Source organism: Gallus gallus, chromosome 7 (genome assembly GCF_016699485.2).
Source record: "Gallus gallus isolate bGalGal1 chromosome 7, bGalGal1.mat.broiler.GRCg7b, whole genome shotgun sequence".
NCBI lineage: Eukaryota > Metazoa > Chordata > Aves > Galliformes > Phasianidae > Gallus > Gallus gallus.
Window position 1 is genome coordinate 27282166 of NC_052538.1, and position 20750 is coordinate 27302915.

General features: G+C 42.7%; 1 protein-coding gene across 15 annotated transcripts in view; it reads left to right on the top strand.

Moving 5' to 3' along the window:
- Positions 1-20750, top strand: part of KALRN (kalirin RhoGEF kinase) — a 446039-nt gene that overhangs the window by 249181 nt on the left and 176108 nt on the right. For all 15 annotated transcript variants that reach the window (XM_015289974.4, XM_015289980.4, XM_040703547.2 and 12 more), the window contains one exon: positions 16257-16448. In XM_015289974.4, the coding sequence (XP_015145460.2) occupies positions 16257-16448 (192 nt within the window). The remainder of the gene's footprint in view (positions 1-16256; positions 16449-20750) is intronic.

Here is a 20750-nt window from a genome sequence, read left to right on the forward strand (position 1 = left end):
AACTGCATGAGTGTAGAATCCCTTTTAGGTTCCTCTGAATTTGATTTCTTCACTTCTGTGATCATCTCACTTTTACTCTTATAAAGCATCTTGTTGCTCTGCTTGGACAATTGTAAGCAGTTCTGTGCTCTGAGTATGAAATTTATGATACCTGCTAATTAAAAATAACTGACAGAAGTCAAGCTCGGCTACCTTTCCCCAGCTTGGATTGAAATAGTTCCTGGGCCCTTCCTCCCATGCATTCTCACCACCGGAATGCCGTTGCTAATTTATGAAGCCTGTCTGCAGTGTGACACTGGAATGCGATGCTAGCAAATGGATGTGGGGACATGAGCAGGGGGGAAGTGAAAGGAATGTCAGGCTTTATCCCAAGTCAAGGACTTGAGAATATAATACTCTTTGCTTACAAAAGAATAATAGCAAGGGTAAGAGGGAAGGTCATAAATTTATCACACCTGGGGCTCTCCAGCAGAAGCTGCTAGGGAGGTCGATTTTGTGGCTGGGGAATAAATCTCCTCTCAACTCTGTCTGTGACCAGTTTTTACTCTTCCTAATTCCCTTCCTCCTAATGCTTAACCCTTTAGAGCTGCTCTGCTATTAGTTCATTTTGACTTCAGTAGAATTTTACTTTTTTTCCTTCAGATAGCAAATACCTTTGCCCTAGCTAGGGTAGATAGCTGGCATCATTTATTCCTGATAGAGCCAAGTAACAAAGCACAGGTGCTAAGATCCTCAAACAAAAGACTGAAGATTTTGCCCATTGCCCTCATCTGGATGTTAATTACTGTCTGCTAGTGATAATGAAAACAGGTGGTTTTGAAAAGGGTGTAATGCTGACATACCTGGTGAGACTGACAGTACTTCTTGCTTCTGGCAGCTCTCTGAAAAAAAAAATCAGTCTGCCATACAGTACAAATTTATCCTCCAACATCTACCTTCTTCTGGCTCCGATGTATTTGCTCTTATCTCCTGCTGTTTGAGGAAGGCATTTGCAAAGGTCACACCAGAAGCAATTTTCATGAGTTTTCGTGATATTTGCAACCGCGGGCAAAAAGTTCATGTTTTTGAATGCTACATGCAAAGAGGAGAAGTGTATCTGGGATTGCCGTGCTGAGAAATGCGCTGATTGACTGACCTGCCAAGGCACTAGATGGAGAGGTGGAACCTATTCCCTCTCTGTCTGATTAGAATCTTCACAGATTTATAAATCTGGATGTAATGATCCAATCAGGCATGGCCCAAATAGATCACCTTCCCGCGCAGAGCCACACTTGGAAAATGTCAGTGATTTCAGAGCAGTTCACTGTGGGCAATAGGATGTATAATGTGGGGACCCTTTGTGCTGCTTAGAACTGCTGCTTAGACAGCTCTCTGGCAATTTCTTTACTCTGTTTGTTCTACATGGAAGGCACAGATGGGGAAGGTTTGAATTTGGGTTAGAAAGAGCTGGAGCGGCTGGGAGGGAGGTTTGTGTCTTGTATGTACATACCTGTGAGTGCTTCTTTGCCAGTGTTGATGCTGTTTTTGGGCTGTACCCCGACCACACCAGATGTGTGGGCACTGTGCCTCCTGCACAGGGAAACTGGTTGCTGATGAGGAGGGTATCAAGATAGCAACCAAAGAAACACTGCCCTTCCTGCAGTTACAGCTTGTCTAGGATTGCTTCGTGCAAATCAGATGGACACAGTTTGTCCAATTATGGTTGTAAATCCAAACATAATTTCATTTTAGCCTCTCTAGCTTTCCCTTATTCATTGCTTTTACCCAGTGTTCTTTCCACTGGAAAAATTATGTTAACAGAGGGCACCCCCAAATCCCTCAACACTTCAGCACTATTGAGTTGAGCTGCGTGTGTTGGAAACCCTTCTCCTCTTCTCTGTATGCAAAAGAGGCCGCAGACTGTTCTCCCTCCTGGCATTCCCAGCAACCACAGGCTACAGTGGCCTCATCTCTGCTCACTGAGGGCATCGCTGCATTTTTGCAGGCAGAGAATGTGGAAAGCCAATGGGGAAACAGCTCCGGTTACTCCTATGCTCTGCTTCTGATCTGAGCACTTTGGGATTTGAACGCTTCTCAGCAAAGGGTTCCATAGTCCTGCATTCGTCAGCTTTTCAATTGGGCAGTTCATCGTGCATTCTGCAGGAGGAGGCCCACCACTACGTGCTGCAGCCTGCAGATGGCACTCGCTGTGCATCATAAAAGCCTTCAGCTCCACTCGTGGGGTTTTGAATTTGGTACCTGTGTGCATGTTGCATGCAGTAGTTGATTTATTTTTCACAGCAAACCAAAGGCTCTGAAGTTTACAAGGTAAATTCTGCAACCGTGTGTGTGACAAAGCACTTACTCTCAGTAGCCTCGGTTTGAAATGTATGGAGCTGTCCCTCATTATGAAACACTGTGAGAAAGTAGACTGAAGGCTGGGCTGAGCATCAAAGAGCATGGAGCTTATCTGCGTAACCAGAGGCAGCTCTTGGCTCTGGCCTCTCTGCTAAAACAGCTTCAGTTTAGGTACATACCTGTTCTTGGGTAGCTGTGCCTGCCTTCTTCTAAGAGAATCTTTGGATGATGATTAAACACCTGAACACAGGTTTTGAGCCATCAAAGATGATCTCGTGTAAATATGTATAGTTCCTTGAAGAATCAGCTCTCCTATTCTTGGGGAGATAAATGTAGTTCCTATAAGGGAAGGATTTCAGAGGATACACTGAAAGCCAAGGGTCTGTATCCTCTACTGGAAATCAGAACCATAGAAACATAGAATGGCTTGGGTTGGAAAGGACCTTAAATATCATTGAGCTCCAGCCCCCATGCCTTGGGCAGGGTTGCCACCCAGCAATTACGTTGCCCAGAGCTCCATCCAGCCCAGCCTTGATCACCTCCATGGAAAATGAGGAATATTCTTCATCTGAGAAGCAATATGTGCTCTGGTGTCCCTGTCTAGAGCCTGCCCTTCATCCACTGAACTGTTCATAAGATGCTGTCAGTTTGGAGTTTTCTAAAAGCTCTTGGAGATAAAAAGACCCTTCAGTGTCAGCATGTTGAAGAAGTATGGTTATATTGTTTGTCATGTGAAATATCCAGTGGATTCGGTAAGAATATTGATTGCAGGTAAAAAACAAAAACGATATTCTGTGATCTCACAGCTGAGTTTTTCTTGAACTGCTTTAAAACCAAGTGAGGTAATGGAATAGTCAGGCCAACCCTGAATTGCAAACAGCTACTTGTTTGGCCTTCGGGATAAAAACTTAGTGCTTTCCCTTACAAACTCCAGCTCTGTTGGACGTCATTGTTCTAAAGTTTGGCATGAAGTTCAGTACTAATGTAAACCAGCTAGGCATAAATTAGGAGCCCAGGCTGATAACGAGCACTTAGGAAGCATTGTCCCAGTGTGGGTTTTTTTTATTATTATCACCTTTTTTTCTTTTTTTTTTTTAATTTTGTGACCTACCCAGTGGTTGTTGGGTGGAATACCTCACCAGGCGCACTGGGTTCCTCCCTCTATGTTAGGCGACCGAATTAAAATGAAGGATCAAATATTAGGCTGGGGCAGGGAGAAAGCAGGCAAATTTGCTCAGAAACCGTGTTTAAAGTTAGCAGTGCAACTGTGGCTTCGATAGTGCCAAATGTTATGCCAAGAAGCAAAACACTGAGACAGGCAACTAAAAGTCAGCCCCGTATATATCTTTTTCATCCTTTGCACAGTCGTTAGCGAGTTCTGAAGCTATAACGTGCAGTTTCCTGTTGGTTCCATTTATGCAAATGTATTCCTTGCAGCACAAAGAGGAAAAAATGCCCGCTGGCAGCAGATGACACCGCAGTACGTGCTGTGGAGCAGCAGTGCTGGGCTCCAGAACTTGTGGTGTCTTGTGGCTGGCCTGGGTTTCAATATGGGTTGTCTGGGGGGGTTATCTGGGTGGGGACGTGTGGATCTCAAAACTTCTACCAGCATAATTAGAGAGCCAGATAGCTCACCGTGGAAGCAATAGAGTATGCATGAAGCCTAGCGGGTCCTGCTGACTCAGGGCTGGGATAGTGCAATTGAATGGGTGGGCACTGGCACTTTGCAGTCTAGTAGTAAGGGGGAACTGTTTTTAGAGAACCCTGTAGTGGCACAGAGATCTTCCTGGCAATGGCTTGAGATCTATGCTTAGTATGGCTTGGCTCTGAATTTGCATCGCAATGCATTGCTCCTCAAGCTACAGATGATTTCCTTTCTTATTTCTTCTCCCCGAAAATCACCTGACAAGTGGATCTTTTCCTTAAACTGCCTGCAAAATCTCAAGGATTGATAGCAATCCGCTTTTGACAGTTGCCAGGAGCCAACTTCCCATGGCTGATCTATTTGGGTAGGTTTATTCTCCTGTCTTTAAAATACGTTCCTTTCGTTTGCCTATAAAGGCGAGCTGCTGTTCCCACGGCAGACTGGCAGAACAATGAAGCTATTTAAGAAACATGTCTTTTTCAGTTCTAGAAGTTCTAGAAAATTAAATTTCAGTTGTGTGGGGAGTTCTGAGGATTTGAATTCATCTCATTTGGAATCAGAAAAGAAAGCCAGCATTGCCTGAAGAACTCTGGAATTTGTTTGCTCAGGTAACAATGGAAAAAATGAACACTGATGCATTATACGACGTAAAAACTAAAGATACGTTCAGTGTTTCACTGATGTCTCATCTGAATAAGCGTTCAGCTGAAACAACAGCTGTCTGCTGCTGGAAGCTTCTCTGAAGCACTCACACTTAATGAACCTCTGCTGATCTGACTGAACTGTGTATGCTGGTGAAAACCAGTGCCACCTGAAGGCTCTGGATCCCCTCTGATAATTTTTCCATGTGCTCTTATTGGCAGCCCAGTGGGCTATCAAACTCTACCTATTGATTCGGGAAGATTAATTGCAGCAATGTCCAAGTCTCGTTTATAATGAAGGCAGACTAGTACTCTCAGATACATTTCTTGTAGCCGTTAATAGTGGTGGGGATTCAAGGTGACACCCTGTGAGCCAGCCAGTTGTGTCTTAGGGAGAACAGCACAGCATTAGCCACAGCAGCTGTGGCTCACCAGAAGTGTGATGCTTTGCAGGTATTTGGTACAGGGAATTTCATTTAGGTTAAGTCAATATCAAAGAGATTTGAATTCAGTAACAAAGCAAGGTGATTATTAAGGCCAGGTGATAGGTGTTCATTTCCACTGTGCAAATATTCTGGAAAGAGACTCACCAGGACTGATGGATCACAAACTATGGAGCAGTGTCACATTGCAGGTTTCAGAGAAACTGCCCTCTACACCATGTCACTATGCACCACATCTACATGCTTCTTGAAATGGTGACTCCACCACCTCCTCAGGCAGCCTGTTAATTCATCAGCAAGCATCAGCTGGGTTGTCTCCTACTGTGCCTTTCATGCTAAAAGGAGCTTGTGGTACAACTCCCCAAAGCCACAAATCCTTCAGAGTCACGCTTACAAAGGAACTTGGCAGTACTAATGGGCTCATACCACCTAGTGTACTTATTAAATCCTTAACGTCCTCTTATTCCTCTTATCAGAGGGCTGGAGCACCTCTCCTATGAGGAAAGGTTGAGGGAACTGCGTTTGTTTAGCTTGGAGAAGAAAAGGCTCCAGGGAGACCTCATTGTGGCCTTCCAGTACTTGAAGGGAGCATATAAACAGGAAGGGGGAACAGCTGTTTACAAGGGTGGACTGTGATAGGACAAGGGGGAGTGGTCTTAAACTGAGACAGGAGAGGTTTAGGTTGGATATTAGGAGGAAGTTTTTCACTCAGAGGGTGGTGATGCACTGGAACGGGTTGTCCAAGGAGGTTGTGGATGCCCCATCCCTGGAGGAATTCAGGGCCAGGCTGGATGTGGCTCTGGGCAGCCTGGTCTGGTGGTTGGCGACCCTGCACATAGCAGAGGATTTGAAACTGGATGATCATTATGGTCCTTTTCAACTCAGGCTATTCTATGATTCTGTGATTCTATGATATCAAGCATTTGAGTTGTTTAGAAACAACACTTGCATTATGGGACTGTTCCAAATGTTTTATCTCAGTATTTTACCAACATTTTGTTGCATGTAAACCTATTTTTAAAATTTGTTGCCCTGTAATAAAGTTCAAATCTCAGTTTCTCCTTTATATGAAACATTGTTCAAGGAACGTTTGGACACTGTGTTGAGGGACGTGGTTTAGTGAGAACCATTGGTGATGGTTGAATGGTTGGACTGGATGATCCTGTGGGTCTTTTCCAACCTTTGTGATTCTATGATTCTATGAGTAAGGTGACATCAGTGGGGTTTACAGAGGCCTTTAGAATAACGTTTGTGAACAGGGGCAAAAATCCTATTGTGTATATAAATAATTCACTTGTTGGTTCAGTGCGTGTAATTGAGTCAGTAATATTTCCCTCCATAAGTGCAGCCTGCAAGGTCTGGCTTTGTATAGCCAAGCCCCAAGGAAGGTCTGGCTTGTGTCACTATGAAAATGACATATGGTTTGAGATATTTGGGCATCTTTGCTTAGGGTCTGCTTCAGAGCACAGCCACGTGCAAAAGCCCAGGTTGCTCTCATGCTTCAGTCTTTGCTGAGGGAGGGAGGGAAACTCTGAGATTGACATGAGAAAAGCAAGCAGAATCAAACTTGTCATGGCACTGCATTTCAAATGGAGCTTAGTTGGGAGAGAGAGAAATTGCAGAATTTGTGAAAAGCTGGAGAAATGGAGATGGGAGGTGTTCCTGACCTGTCAGTGGATGTGCACACGTGTCTGCCTGGCATGGCTGCCTGCATTAGCATGCAGCTGACACAATAGAAACAAGCGTGTGCTGCAGAACAATGAGTGCACGCGCTATTAGCAAGCAGCCTGCGTTATTAGAGTGTTTTGTTCAGTGCATCAAGGTTGTTTTTTTCCAGGCAGCATAGGTAACTCCTCGTGACATGAGTGCCATTTGGAGCTAAGCAGAGAAGGGAGAACAGAGCCTGCTTTTGCCTCCCCCAATGTGACATTAGCTCTGTGCAGTATAAAAGGGTGTTTGTGACTCATTCCTACCAGGGAACTGTAAGTGCAGCCATCGTGTTATGTGTGTCAACCTGATAGCTTTTTGGTGGTTGCTTTTCCCATGGCCAGGACCAGAATTTGGGTTTGTCGATGCCCAAACACCAAAGTGGAGTGCTGTGCTCACCATATTGACTTAGAAATAAATGCTGTGGGGGGAGAGAGGTCTTGTTCAATTTCATTTAGTGAAGCACGGGAACAGGTGGTGGATGCCCCATCCCTGGAGACACTCAAGGTCAGGCTGGATGGGGCTCTGAGCACTGATGGAGCTGTAGGTGTCCCTGTTCATTGCAATGGGGTTGGGCCAGGCGGCCTTTAAGGGTCCCTTCTCACTCAAACGATTCTGTGATGCCATGACTGCCAGCAGGAGAGGAGGAATCCCCCAGCACAGCCCGGGCTGTGTGGCCGTGCCAGTACAGAAGTGTCAGTCAGCTCAGCGGAGTGTGCACTCCCCTTTGCAGCTGGTATCTGGGTCACTGGGTCATTTAACCATTGCAAATTTAGTTTTCTTACAGCAGCATGTAAATGTGGGACAAGAGATGGCATATCAGAGCACAGAGCAGAATCCGATTTGTGTGCTAGGACATGGACATGAAATAAGGAGATTATGTGGGACGTGGAATGGTGAGGGGAGTGGGAGCTGCTGCTTGGCCTTGCTTGGCATCCAGGGTGGGAGCGGGTGCCCAAGTTCTGCTCCCTGGGGTCTGGCACAGCACTGGGACTCCAGGAGGGCAGGCAAAGATCACGAGACAACTCTGTTCTTTGTTTTTGTCTCATATCATGGCCCATCTTATCATCTGGGGGCTTGATTCTTAAGAGGAAGGGGGATTGGATGGGGAGAGGGAATGATTTGGCAACGTCAAATAAGGAATATGCTAGAAAGATTTCAGGATTTGGCCAAATTTTTAATAGTAGAAATAAATTGGCAGATGTTGACTACAGAGGCAATATCTCACATGGCTGCAGTGTTCCTGGAGATCTGCTACATACCAGAAATCAATACAATTTTATAGCGCTGAGATTTCTGGTGGGGATACAGCTCTGCACCAAATCTCTCATTGTAAGTCATTATTAAAATGTATTTAGCTCGAATCGTGTGTGGCCTGCAAATAGGAGTCAGAAATCCAAAATGCTGTATTTCTGAATCTCTGTTCTGATGATAGATAACCTGAATTGAATTTCACTCAGTAGAACACATTTTTGAAATGCACTCCCTATGAATTCCTTCTGATCAGCAAGAAAGATGTTTGTCCCTGTCTGAAACTATTCTGAAGTGTATGAATGTTTAGGTGGAAAAAAGAAAGTTTATTTCCTCCAAGAGAGTGAAAGCTGCTTTTACTTTCCCTCATTACAAACAAGCGGTACATCTCACCAGCAGTTAGAAAGGATTTTGGTCTTTGAAAGTTTTAGGGAAGACAAAGCCCTTGGTCCACTTTGCTCTCATAGCACCTCTGAAGAAGTAATTTGATGGGTAAGCTGTACGGACAATCTGTGTCATGGAAATGAGAGTGGTGAGAAATAGGTTTATAAATCTGCTAAGATTCAGAGAATGGTTTCTACTCACTTGAAACAAATTCAAATGTGTAAACCATGAGGGAGAGCTGAATTAATGTCGACATGAGATTCTGAATCCAGAGGGACCATCTCTCCGAGCCACTCCTAAGGACGCTGAGCCAGAGCACAAAGATGAAGTTAAAAGTTCCTTCAGCCATAATTGAAGCTGGGGAGGCTGCCTTGTTCTTGTAGATAGTAGAGGGGCCTTTGCCATCAAATCAGCCGAGGCCCAGAGAGCAGGGAAAGGGGACTGAGGTTATCTGAGTGATGGGCAGATGCTGTGTTACCAGTCCTGCTCGCAGGGAACCTTCCCCTCTTGCCAAATGGAAATGTCCAAGTTGTCGACAAAACAGAGGTGCTGACATTTTCTTCTCATCGTGTTCTGTCTCCAGCAGGCAGCGTGCTAAAGTGTGAGGCTTCCTATGGGTCGAAAGACCAATTTTTAAATGAACCTTTGCTACGAGCCAGATTTGCCTGGGCAAGCAGAAGGGACCCAGGGAAGCACCAATGGACTCCCTGCTTCTTTCTGGGCGTAGGGAGCATGCAGGCAGTGCTGGCGTGTAGCACCAGCTCAGCAGCACCACGGGGTGCAGAGCCCTCCCTCAGAGCATCCCCCACTCCTCTCCCACTGATACAGCACAGCCTGTCAGGAGATAACCTGTGTTACAAAGAAGCAGCAGCAAAACTTTAATTAGATCTCTGCATCCCTCCCGAGGCAGCAGCAGTGCAGTGACCCTGCAGAAAGGCCGTGGCACATCCTTCTGCATGTTTTTCCTGTCTGTGTTCTTCAGAAGCATCAGTTTGCTTTTCGGAGGTAGCCTTTTGTTGCAAAGCTTCAGGTCCTGTGATGAATTCCTGTGCCTTTTCACAGCAGCCTGTGCTGCGTGTAGTAATATGTTTTTCACTTACTAACAGATGAAAGTAAAACAACAAAAAAATAGGGTTGTTAGGTGATGCTTGTACAAGACCGTGCTGTGTCCAGCCTGCCTGGTCTCCACATTTGGCTCTTTAGGAACTCGTAAGCTGAAAGCTCTGGAGAATTCAAGACACAGTTTTGCTGTATTTTCTCATGTTAAACATCAACGTGTTCTATAAACAGCCCCACCTTGCCCAAGGTGTGCTTCAGGAAAGATGTTACAACCGATCTCTACATCAGTGGAAAGAGAGGCACAGCTGAGACACGGGCACTGGCTCTGGGGGTGGAAATGCCTTGGTGTCTTATTTAAAGCAGGTTTCATAAAAAACAAGGTGCTGGAAACAAAGCCAGGCAGTTTACCAAAGTCACGTCCCCTCAAAGCTTTGTTCTACCTCTGCTTTTCATGACAGCAGCGCTGCCAGTTGTATTTGGTACCGACTTTTCCCAGTGCTGCTGACAGTCTGAAGCCATTTAATACTGTCGTCGCTGTTTCTTTGAAATCTCCAAATTGTGAACACGATATTAAACCCAGAATGCCTGGAGTTATTTCAACTCAGAAGACTGGCAGGACTTGATTAAGCTGTCGTGATTGCACTCGTGTCTGCAGGGCTCAGAAAAGGCACGAGCTGAGCTGCTGGGGTGGAAAATAATCCTGTACCCTCCCAGCTCACTGCTCACCTCTGAGTGCCACACATGTATTTTCTCTACTCTCTTTGCCTTTTTGCTGCTGTCACATAGAAGTAATGGGGCTTTGGTATGGACCGTTTGGACTTACTGATGATGTTTATCAGCTGAATAGCTTTCAAAACACTGCATTTTGCTGCTGATGGTTTGTCTGCTTCAGCTTTCTTCTCATCTCTGCAGAAGAAAATGCTTTTCTCACCTCTGCTGAGCCTGCTTCAAAGCCTGGGTTACTTTTTGATCACTTCAGCAGCTCTCATTCATTTGCTTCCCTAATTACTCAATTAAGTGATTTCGCAGTAATAATACTGTTCTCCCGGTACCCTCATGGTGCTACATAATGCTAAATAATATCAGATATTGTTGGGTTTTGGCCTTAAAACCAGTTTGGTTTCATGTCTGACCCCAGAACTAGTTTACCATGTCATGTTTGCTATGTTGCCTTCTTTATTCTGTTGCCCTTGCAGTTCCTCATCCCACGTACCTGCACCTGTGCAGGAATGTTCTCAAAAACAAGGGATCAGTCTTTTTCTCTGGGTATGACCAAGGATCAAACGCTAAGGCAAAACCTGGCCAATAATCATCAATGTCAGATATCTTCCCTCATTCTTGTACATCCTTCAATCCATACAGTATTGAAACAGCAAAGGGAGTATTTCATCTCACTTCAATATGCAGTTCGTTCTCCCAGAAGATCAGTAGGTTGGCAGGAAAAGAGAAAAATATTCCTAACAATATTTGTTGGTGTTTTCCCATCTATCTGTTGTATTTCCTATTCATGCCCCTATCAGCACAAAATGAGCTTTCATATCAAGTATATTTTATATATGAATATATAAATACATAATTTATATACATATATAAAGTGCCAAAGAGAGGTATAACCACTGGCATTGCATACTTACTAACGTTGGGTGAGATGTGTGATATTCAATGGCATTTTTGCTATGTGCTTCACTTGCATTTCACTGAGTAATAGTTCAGATCACATCGGAATGCATTAGTATGATTGTGGTAATAACTTTCTACACCTGATCTGTGACTGCACACCTGATTAGGATGAATAGTTAATGTGATTAAAATATACCATAAGCAACAATTCTTTTTTTTTAATCTAATGTAAGTCCTTAATATGAAATTGGACAAAGAATAATTCTTGTGGCTGATATATTTACAGCTGCTATTCTAATCCTATTTATTTGTTTAAAGGTGTAAGGAAGTTTTTAGACCTTCTATCTATGTTTCAGCATTCGATGTAATGTGTCAATATCATTGTTTTGGATTCAAGTAGTAAATTCATCTCAGTTTGTATGTGTACCCTCAGGGAAAATCATAAATAAAAAGTAATAATACAAGGAAAAATATCTTGTTCTTGATAATAGTTAGGATGGTCTGTGATATTTACCTCATTGCTTCCTGCGAACAGGTTCTTTCTCATTCGTGCTGAAAAACCCCTTATGCTGAGATAATCTCTTGAAAGGACAGAACTACTGGAGGAGTAAAGTAGTAACTAACATCAGTGTGGTATTAGATCTGGCCTCCTAGCCATCTAAAATGGAAGCAAACTTCACTTCTCCCAGATCTGTAATTGTTCCTGATAGGAGCTAAGCCTCTAATATCAGTGTGGAAAGTAACAATGGATCAGCAGGTAGAGGTGCTCAGCTGAAAATGTTTGAAGAAAAATCATTTAAAGTAGTGTCAAATCTCCTTGATCGTGATAGAAGATGCAGAAGGATTTTGCAACAGCTGCAGGGATGGAGGTGGGGGGTTTCTATGCTGTGCTGAAGTGTAGGTGGCTTTCTAGGCAGTCTCATTCCTCAAGTATGTTGGCAATTAGGCTGCAGTTCTGTGAATAGAAGTAATTTTGTTGAAATGGTAAAGATGTTGATATCTGGACACTTGTACATGCTTGCATTCATAAACTCAACTGAGGCACTCATTTGGTAAACTGTTTGAAAACATGAAATTGATATTCATTTATTTAAAGGTGGAGATGGTCTGAAGTGTTTCTCCAAAGAAAATATGACAGGCTCTAGTACTTAAAGAACTCAGAGTTCAGGAAGGACAGTGCAAGGAGAACTGGTGTAGAGTTATAATAAAAGAAGATTGAGATCAGTTGTCATGTTTAAGGCAAGGCCAGTCTGCTAAAGTTGGTGATGGAAACCTGGTGGTCATCATTAATCTGGTGGTTCTGAAAAGAAGTCTACAGTATCCATTCTAGTGTACAGTAGGAAACAGCCCTGTACCAATAAAGACAGTGGCCAAACGACCTCAGAGAGATATTCTGCCTTTAATTTCTGCAACTGTGGTTCCTGGTAAGTCTGTTTTGAATTAGAGCAATGGAAGAGAAGGAAGAACATAGGTCTTTATTTGATTACGTGAAACTCAAACTATTAAATCACATCTTACATTAGATCACCATATGCACTTAGCCTTTGCCCTCTTGAAGGAGGAGGGGTTTTGACAAAGAAGGATGCTTCTCTAAACCCAGATTTATTTATCAAAGGAATGCTCCACAGTGGTCACTCGGTTTAGCTTTAAAATATCAAATTACTAAAGATCTAATTCCTCAACAAAAGCCTGTCGCTGACATCCTTTAACCTAAACAGAAAACTGGAGCAACTTTGAACAGAGTGGCCTGAGCAGAGAATCTGATAGCAGTGACTGAACTTAATAATTAAGAATAACAATAGTTTATAAGGATATAGAAGAAATGCAGAATCAGGTCCATAATGATCATTTTGTGAGCGTGAATCATGCTGTGGTTTCTGTGGGTAGGAGTGCAACTTGCTCTTCTATATGCACCAAATAGCATCTCTGGAACTCTGTTTTGAGCCCTTCACCATTTTTTGCCTCCTTTTCCGTCTTAAGTAAATGAGCTGGAGGCTGGCAGGCACCTCTGGATTGTGGTCAGGATTGTGATGGGGTTTTGTTAGTCTGTTTCTTTCCCACAGTTGTGTTTTTTGATTGTAAGAAACAGAAGAGAGATTAAAGCCTTTCAGTTCTACCTAAAATGAATTCCAAAATCACATACTAGAGCTGTTTCCGTCCTGAAACTAGAAGGTCTAGCAACACAGGGAGCTCAGGATGAAAACGTGAAAGCATGAAGCAGGCAAGCAGTGCAGAATTATCCTACCAACCAGGATGAAGCTCTGAAGTTCAATGTAGTTTTAATACAGCTCTTGTAGAGAAATAGATGTATGTTAAAATATTTGATATGCATAACAACTTCTGATGTGATTTATGTGCACTTGAAGCAAATGAACAGAACAAACAAAAACTGAGCACACTTTTACCAAATACGTAACCTCTAGCTTATTTGGCATGTTCCATTTTTATATCTCATCTGACAGTAGATGACAGCCCTTTCATGAGTACATCAGGCTCAGGAGGTCAAGGAGACTGTGGTTAACTCCCAGCTGTGGTTGTTTATGTGAAGTGTATCTAAACCTCTTGAGTCTGCACCACCGAGCTGGAAATCTCTCAGCACCAACCCTTCCTTCTGTATGGGCAGGGATGAAGTCAGTAGTGCTGTTTGTATAGTTAACTGCGCCTGTTTTTAAAACCCCGAGACTTAGCTGGGAACTCAGTGGACAAACACAGGAAAGAAGGTGGGCTAAGATTCCACCAAACTCCAAATGTGCTGTGTTCAGACTTCTCGGGCACAACAGGAGTGCTCCTGACTGTAGCAATCTTGGCCCAAATTAGGTATGAATGCTTTGCGGATGCATTGCCGTACAAAGAAACTACTGCAGGACCACTGCATCATTTAGTGTTTGTGTGTCATGGCCAAAGCCTCGAGGCTAATCTGCACTGCCTTCATTTCTCCCAAAAATCTATGGCTCTGCCTCCACCCTTTTCACCATCCAGGACGCTTATATCTGATCATTATATTAGTGAACTCACCACGCTTCCATCACACATTGGAGTCAGTAAAATCTCAGTAGTTTTCAGCTGAGTTTAAAATAAGCGTGGTAGATAAATACAGAAAGGCTGTCATAGAATCCTAGAATATTCTGAGATGGAAAGGGGCCGCTGGTATCATCGATTGGTACGGCGCTTCCACAGAGATGTTTGTCTCTCAAATCTGTGCCATAAGAGAGTGAATTTGTTTAAAAGAAAACTAAATGCTGTCCAGGAAAGCAAGGGACAGCCTTCTCCTTAAGGAGCTGGACTGACGTTTAAGCTGTTGCAGTGGTAATGTGTGAAAAAGCCAAAAGTAGAGTAGACTTTGACAAATAGTGCAAGCTTTGGCATTTGCTCCAAATATTACTGGAAGAGGATCATTCAGAAAGGATGCTGTTAAGTGAAACTGGACCCTAACTCAGATTATAGCAAATGGAAATTTTTTTTACAAATTCTCAGCTAAAGAGGCTTCCAAAAATGGTTATTAAAACATAAAGTTTTGCCACTGTTAACAACCCGGCCATTATAGCAGTGACCTAAAAGCTAGGGAATAAAAATTTACTGTTGGTAACAGAACTGTCTAGAATATGTTCTTCGCAGTCCAAAAGGAGAAATGCAAATACCATGTATTTATAGTCAGCCTTCAGAAACTGGGAAAATGAACAGTGAATGAGCTGTTTTCTTTCTGCTTTTTATAACTGGAAATATTTTTCCCCATTAAACACTTGGAGGCCAGCATTCCATTTTTGTATTCAATATTTTCTCGAGTATCAGCTATTGACTGCAGCAAGGTGTTATCCCAGTAAGAACAACACGACTTGATTTATGGCTTTCATGTTTGACAGTGTTCCTTTAATGCTCAGAAGTACATGTGTGTCCACAGTTCTGAAATTTATTTTAAGTATAAATTTCAATTTAATGCATTTTTAAATTGAGGAGAATTCTCAGTGGGATTTCAAAAAGGAAAGTGCTAAAATTCTGCTTCAATTGAAAGGGAGATTAAAATTCCCAGTGGGAGCAGTTGGAGCACAAGGCTGAGCACTGCTGAAGATCCCACCCAGTACTGGAAACTCCCTTAAGCTGATATCTTTGTCTCTCCTTATTAAGTATTAACCACCACAGAGCTATTGGCCTCAATTTGAGTGAAGAAAGCTTTTTTGGTGACAGCAAGAACTGGCTATGTTTAATACCTGGCTATGGAGAAGATGATCTGCACTCTTGTTATGTTTCTGCTGTTACTTATGAGATGCTCGAGTGTATTCAATGGTGTTTTCAGCAAGTATGAAAGAGGGAAGGAAGGGTTGATCGGATACTTTTAAAGCTGAGGTATGTTTGATGCAATAGAATTCACCTCTTCCTCAAGTCGAGCATGTCTTGGGTACACCATATGGCTTCTGAATTCTTCATTTCACTCTGTAAATTAGGGGTGAGAGGTCTCGTATCGCAAAGACAGTGTCTATGAGGTAAACCTATTGAGAATGGTGAAGTGTTCAAATTCTTATGTAATAGAGGGCAGGTACATGGCTCAGGCAGACTGGAAATGGTGTCCCACAAAGCAATCTGAGCATTGCACACATGTAGCTGCAAGGTAATCAAAGAGACTTACTCCATTTGAAAATGTGATGCAGAACAACAGATAAGTGGAAAATCATAGAGTGAACTTGAAGGAAATCTTGCAAGTTTTCTCATGAAAGCCACTAAGATGGAAATGCTTTTTGAGACCGAGGTATCTCTGGCTAAGATGATTTCATGCTGCAATGTGATAGCTGTTGGGAGACCTTTGCATGGAGCTGGTAGCCAAGTGTCACGTGAGGCACTGTTGGCTTCTGGGGAGGTGAGACCCCCTTGCTTCATTACATTATCTTTGAGAAATTCCAGGGGACTTGGAAATAAACAAGTGCGCAGTCCTGCTGCTGTGCCTGGAAGGACTGGGCTGGAGTGGTGTGTTTCAAACAAGAAATTATTTCATGCCTACTCAAGGATTAGTCTCTGTGGCTTTATACATTCTCCTTCCACAGATGTCAATGCCAGTAGGAATTATTCCTGTTGTTTTAAAGCTCTAGTAATCACTTGCTCTCGTGCCTTTGAAAGTAAGGGGTTTACTTGCCACAGTTGCATTACTCATACTCTGTTTCTTGCCTTGTTTGCTGCTAGAATACGTACACCAATGCAGACAAGCTTTTAGAGGCTGCAGAGCAGTTGGCTCAGACTGGGGAATGTGACCCTGAAGAGATCTATAAAGCAGCCCGGCATCTGGAAGTACGGATTCAGGACTTCGTCCGGAGGGTGGAACAGAGGAAGCTTCTCTTGGACATGTCAGTCTCCTTCCATACCCACACCAAAGAGGTAAGATGTGCATGAGGGAATTTTTCTGTGTTTTGCACTGTGCTTCAGGAGGCTGACTCTGGGCACAAATTAAAAACCCAGGTGACAGAAAAGGTGTCTTCGTCATGCCAGACTTCCAGTGGTTTGCTTGATGCATATGATGAGCTGTTTTAACCAGAAAACGAGATGTGAATGAAAAAAGATGAACAGTATATTACACTAAAATAAAGGGACAGAATACCAAACGAATCAAATGGTGGTTAATTCACAACTAGAATGTATTGTTACAAAGCAAAAAATTGCTTATAGGAACATCAGTTGATGTTCACGCTGCACACATGCTTGCAGTGTGATACGTATCCTCAGAGAGATTCCTTTTAAATGTGATGTTAATTAACGTGGCCATTATTATTAAGTGTTACTGGAAGTCTTACATTTTTTAATGAGACAGATTTCACTTTTCAAAATTATGGGTAAAGAGCAAACTACCACCTATTAATACAGTGAATCAGTGAGGACCTGAATAAATGCAGTTTAGTGTAATTGAAAAATACCCAGAGATAAGGCCGTCTCACCAGAGATACAGTGGACAGGCCGTCAGATGGGAGGCCACTGGGGATGTAATTAAAGCATACTTCACATTTTTCTGCAGACCAAAGGCCATTCAGTGATGAGTGACTTTTAAAGACAGGCTTTCTGCTGAGATGGAATTAGTTAGAATGGTTGTTTTCATGCCCTGTAGCATCTGTTTGCAGCAGCACATTAAATCAAAAAGATGCTCTCACAATCTGAAAGCTTTACCCTTTGTTTGTTGATTTACAAGTTACAAATGAGTTGCGTGTAGCCAGCTTCAGTGTGTTGGGGAGCACCCTTAAATAGAGGGTGTATGCACATGTGTTTCTTGTGTGGGTTTTGAATGATATCTTGAAAGTGTCCAGTCCACATATACCCATTCTAATGACCAATGTCATCAATGTCAACGCCTTCTGTCATTCTAATGACCAATTTTAGAAGCACTCCCAAATATACCCTACTAATGACCAATGTCATTAGAATGACCAGTGTCATTAGAGTGAGTATATTTGGGAGTGCTTCTAAAATCTGATTCGTTTCCTTGTTCTTGTTGAGAAGAGTGTTCATCATTAACACATTCAGCACCTCTGCTCAGCAAACTCATACCATTTGAGTCTCCTGTGATCCTTAAGAACAAAAATATCGTATAAACACGATGGTTTGTTGGTGATAGATTGGTGGAGGGGGAGAAAGCAGCACTATGCCTATTATAGCTATTGATACATGAAGGTTTCCATTTTCATAGCATCTTAGAATGATTGTTCTGCTTCTGTTATGTACCAAAAAAAAAAAAAAAAGCATACTTACTTTAAGCTTATGAATAGTGCTATTGTTTCCCAGGTAGTTCACACACTTGCAGCTACACTGGTTTGCCACAGGGGAAACTTAATTAGTTATTTCCTCAGTCAAATTATTTCATAACAGTTTCCTACTGTGATTAACCTCGCTTCACCTATGCAGCTGGTGACTAGTAACACTAAAATAGAAATGACTCCAGGAAGGTATTAATGTAATGTTTTCTATCATTTAAATTTCTTCTGATGATTAGGGATACTGAGTTGCCTAATATGGGTTTAGGAGCTAGAGCTTCTCTATATGGTTTTGGATTGCGGTGCAGTATACTCGCCTCTGCTGTTCTTCAACCAGGATGGAACTATCCAGCTGCACTCACCTCGTTTCAGTGAACCCCATTCTGGTATATAAAAAATGCAGATGTACAAAAATGCCAACATTTTTTCAACTGGTAAAAAAAAATCCAGTCTTTTGTACCAGCATCAGTGCTGTTTACTAGGTACTGCAAGTGAGCCCTAAATCTCTGCCTCATTGCCATTCACCCATGGGACAGATGGACACTGTGATGCCTCTTTGGAAAGCCCAGTAAGTATCTGAAGTCATTTGGGGAGTTCTGGAGTGAACAGATTCCTCTGGGTGCCTAAGCTGTTTCATAGAGACAGATGGGCAAGCTGTGGCATAAAAGAGGGACATGAGCAAAGTCAGGCTGGACCCAGAGGTCGTCATTCACCTGGCCAGATGACAGCTACTGGGTTGGGTGCAAAGAGGCTGCAAAAGTTACTGCACCTTCCAGCAGCTCCTCCACTGTCAGAGGATGCACAGTAGCTCTGCAAGAGAAAGGACGTTTTCACATCTTCACCCCTATGTTACTTCCACTGAAGGGGAGGCCAAATACGCCGGCTTTTGGCATATTCACCACTTTTCATTGTGTGTCACTACCTGCCTCCTTCAGGGATGCGTTTCTGCATCTTGAGAGCACTGGCGAGAGTCACACAATCCAATACCTCAGCAAAAAATAATAAGTGGGGAGATTGCTGTGGTTTTAGTATTTGTCTGCCAGCTGTGGGGATCCCCACAGACAAAGTGAGGCCATTGAAGGCTGCTGGGGAGACCTGGCAAAAAGGGCAAACTGTTACAAGAGAGTCTTGGAGCATATTTGGATCTGTGCTTGTCTTTTTTGCCATAGATTGGTCATTGTAGAAATGACTCATTACTTGGCCTTACTTGGCCCTTCATGTACATTGTAAAATGGCAATTTAACCAATGTCATTGTCATCCTTCAACATGAAAAGCAGATAGTAGAATTCCTCAAAAATGAAGAAATACAAATATCCTTCTTCTTGCACCCTGCCTCTGATAACATTATATTCTTTTTCTGTTTCACACCAGTTGAGCTCACTTATTTCTCCTTGGGCTCTGGCTAGGAGATGCGCTCAGCTATGGTGAAAACTCCCAGCCTGCAGGGCTGGGTTGGACAGGGTGCAGGGTCTTGCTTTACTCCCTTGTACAGGCCAGACCTGCGCCATCCATGCTCGTTTTTTGAAACTGCATAAAAATAAATCCACTGTATTAGGTAACATTTTAGATAGCATTAAACTCCAGTTTTAAAAGTAGAATTCATCAAGCAAAATTCCCTTTGAGTCAACGGCAGTTTATTGTTGAGTTAAAGAAATAGTTTGGAGTCAGATTTAAATTCTAGCAGATGTCAAGGCAAGAAATCCTTTTGCTGCAGCAGTAAAACAGAGGAACATCTGAGATCCATCGCTGCTGTTTTACCAGGAGGCATTCCAGTTGGAATGCCAACACATACCTCCCTGACTAACCTTGCCCTGCGACCTGCAGCACTGGGCCTGGTACTGCACTGAACTCTGCCCACCTAAACCCTTCACCTGGGAGTGTCCTCAGGCAAGGAGAGAGCAGTTTGGTTGGCATGCTCGTGTGTTTAACACCTGACATATGGTATTATTCAACAAGGCGTTATTAATTACTTAATAATAACCATCATTATTCATTCCAACACTTGTAATTCTTAAAGAAAACCATTCCTTAAACGATTTGCAACTGTTTCTCTTATGTCCTTGGAAATGAATAAACAGTTGGTTTAGTGTTTTTTGGCAAAAATGCAAGAAACTACAGACTAGCTGTATTTTTCGTCTACGTTTCCCAAATTCTCATTATTTCTTGATATATTAATCTACTGAGACAGAACTGGTGAAAGGGAGAGTTAAGTAGAAAAAATCAGTCTTACTGACGTGGTCTTTATGGAAATATCCTAAATATCTTCCTGCAGCAAACATGTCTTCCCAGCACAGATGAATTACACTTGTGACACAGTAGTTCCCAGATGTGGCTGAGTGCATGGACTGTGAACTTCTCACACTTTCCCCTGTACTCTGCCCACCTCTGCATCTCCACATGTGACAGCCAGCATTCCAAGCATCTGAGAAACTTTCAGCTTTTCCCATTTCTGAAAAGCTCTCTTACCAAATGAACATTTTTTTTCTGAAATCTTCCTTGCCATAATTTCTTCAGGGCAATACACAGCACTGAGTTAAATTTAAATCCAGACGTCTCATGAGCAATTAAAATTAGAATTGTGGGGATGTTTTTGTACCCCCAACAGGCTTGAATCACTGCTCATTTCATGTCAAAGCATCATAAGAGAGAGGACTCCTCATGCTAAGCAGTGACATTCAGCTGAAGGAATATGAAAGCGGCTGTCAATTAAGCATACCAATAATTCAGGATTGTTTTGATTTTTTTAATTTTAATTTTTATTTTTAAATTGGCCTTACTATAAAAATACATGCAGTAGGCTGAAATGATGACTTTCTGATATGGCAAAAACATTTTAGTGACACAAATTTAGAGCTGTGCCCTTAGTGACTGTTAGTATCATAACTTATGAGTGATGTAGATTTCATATTGTCATTTCTATAAGAGATGTTGTGTCCCGCT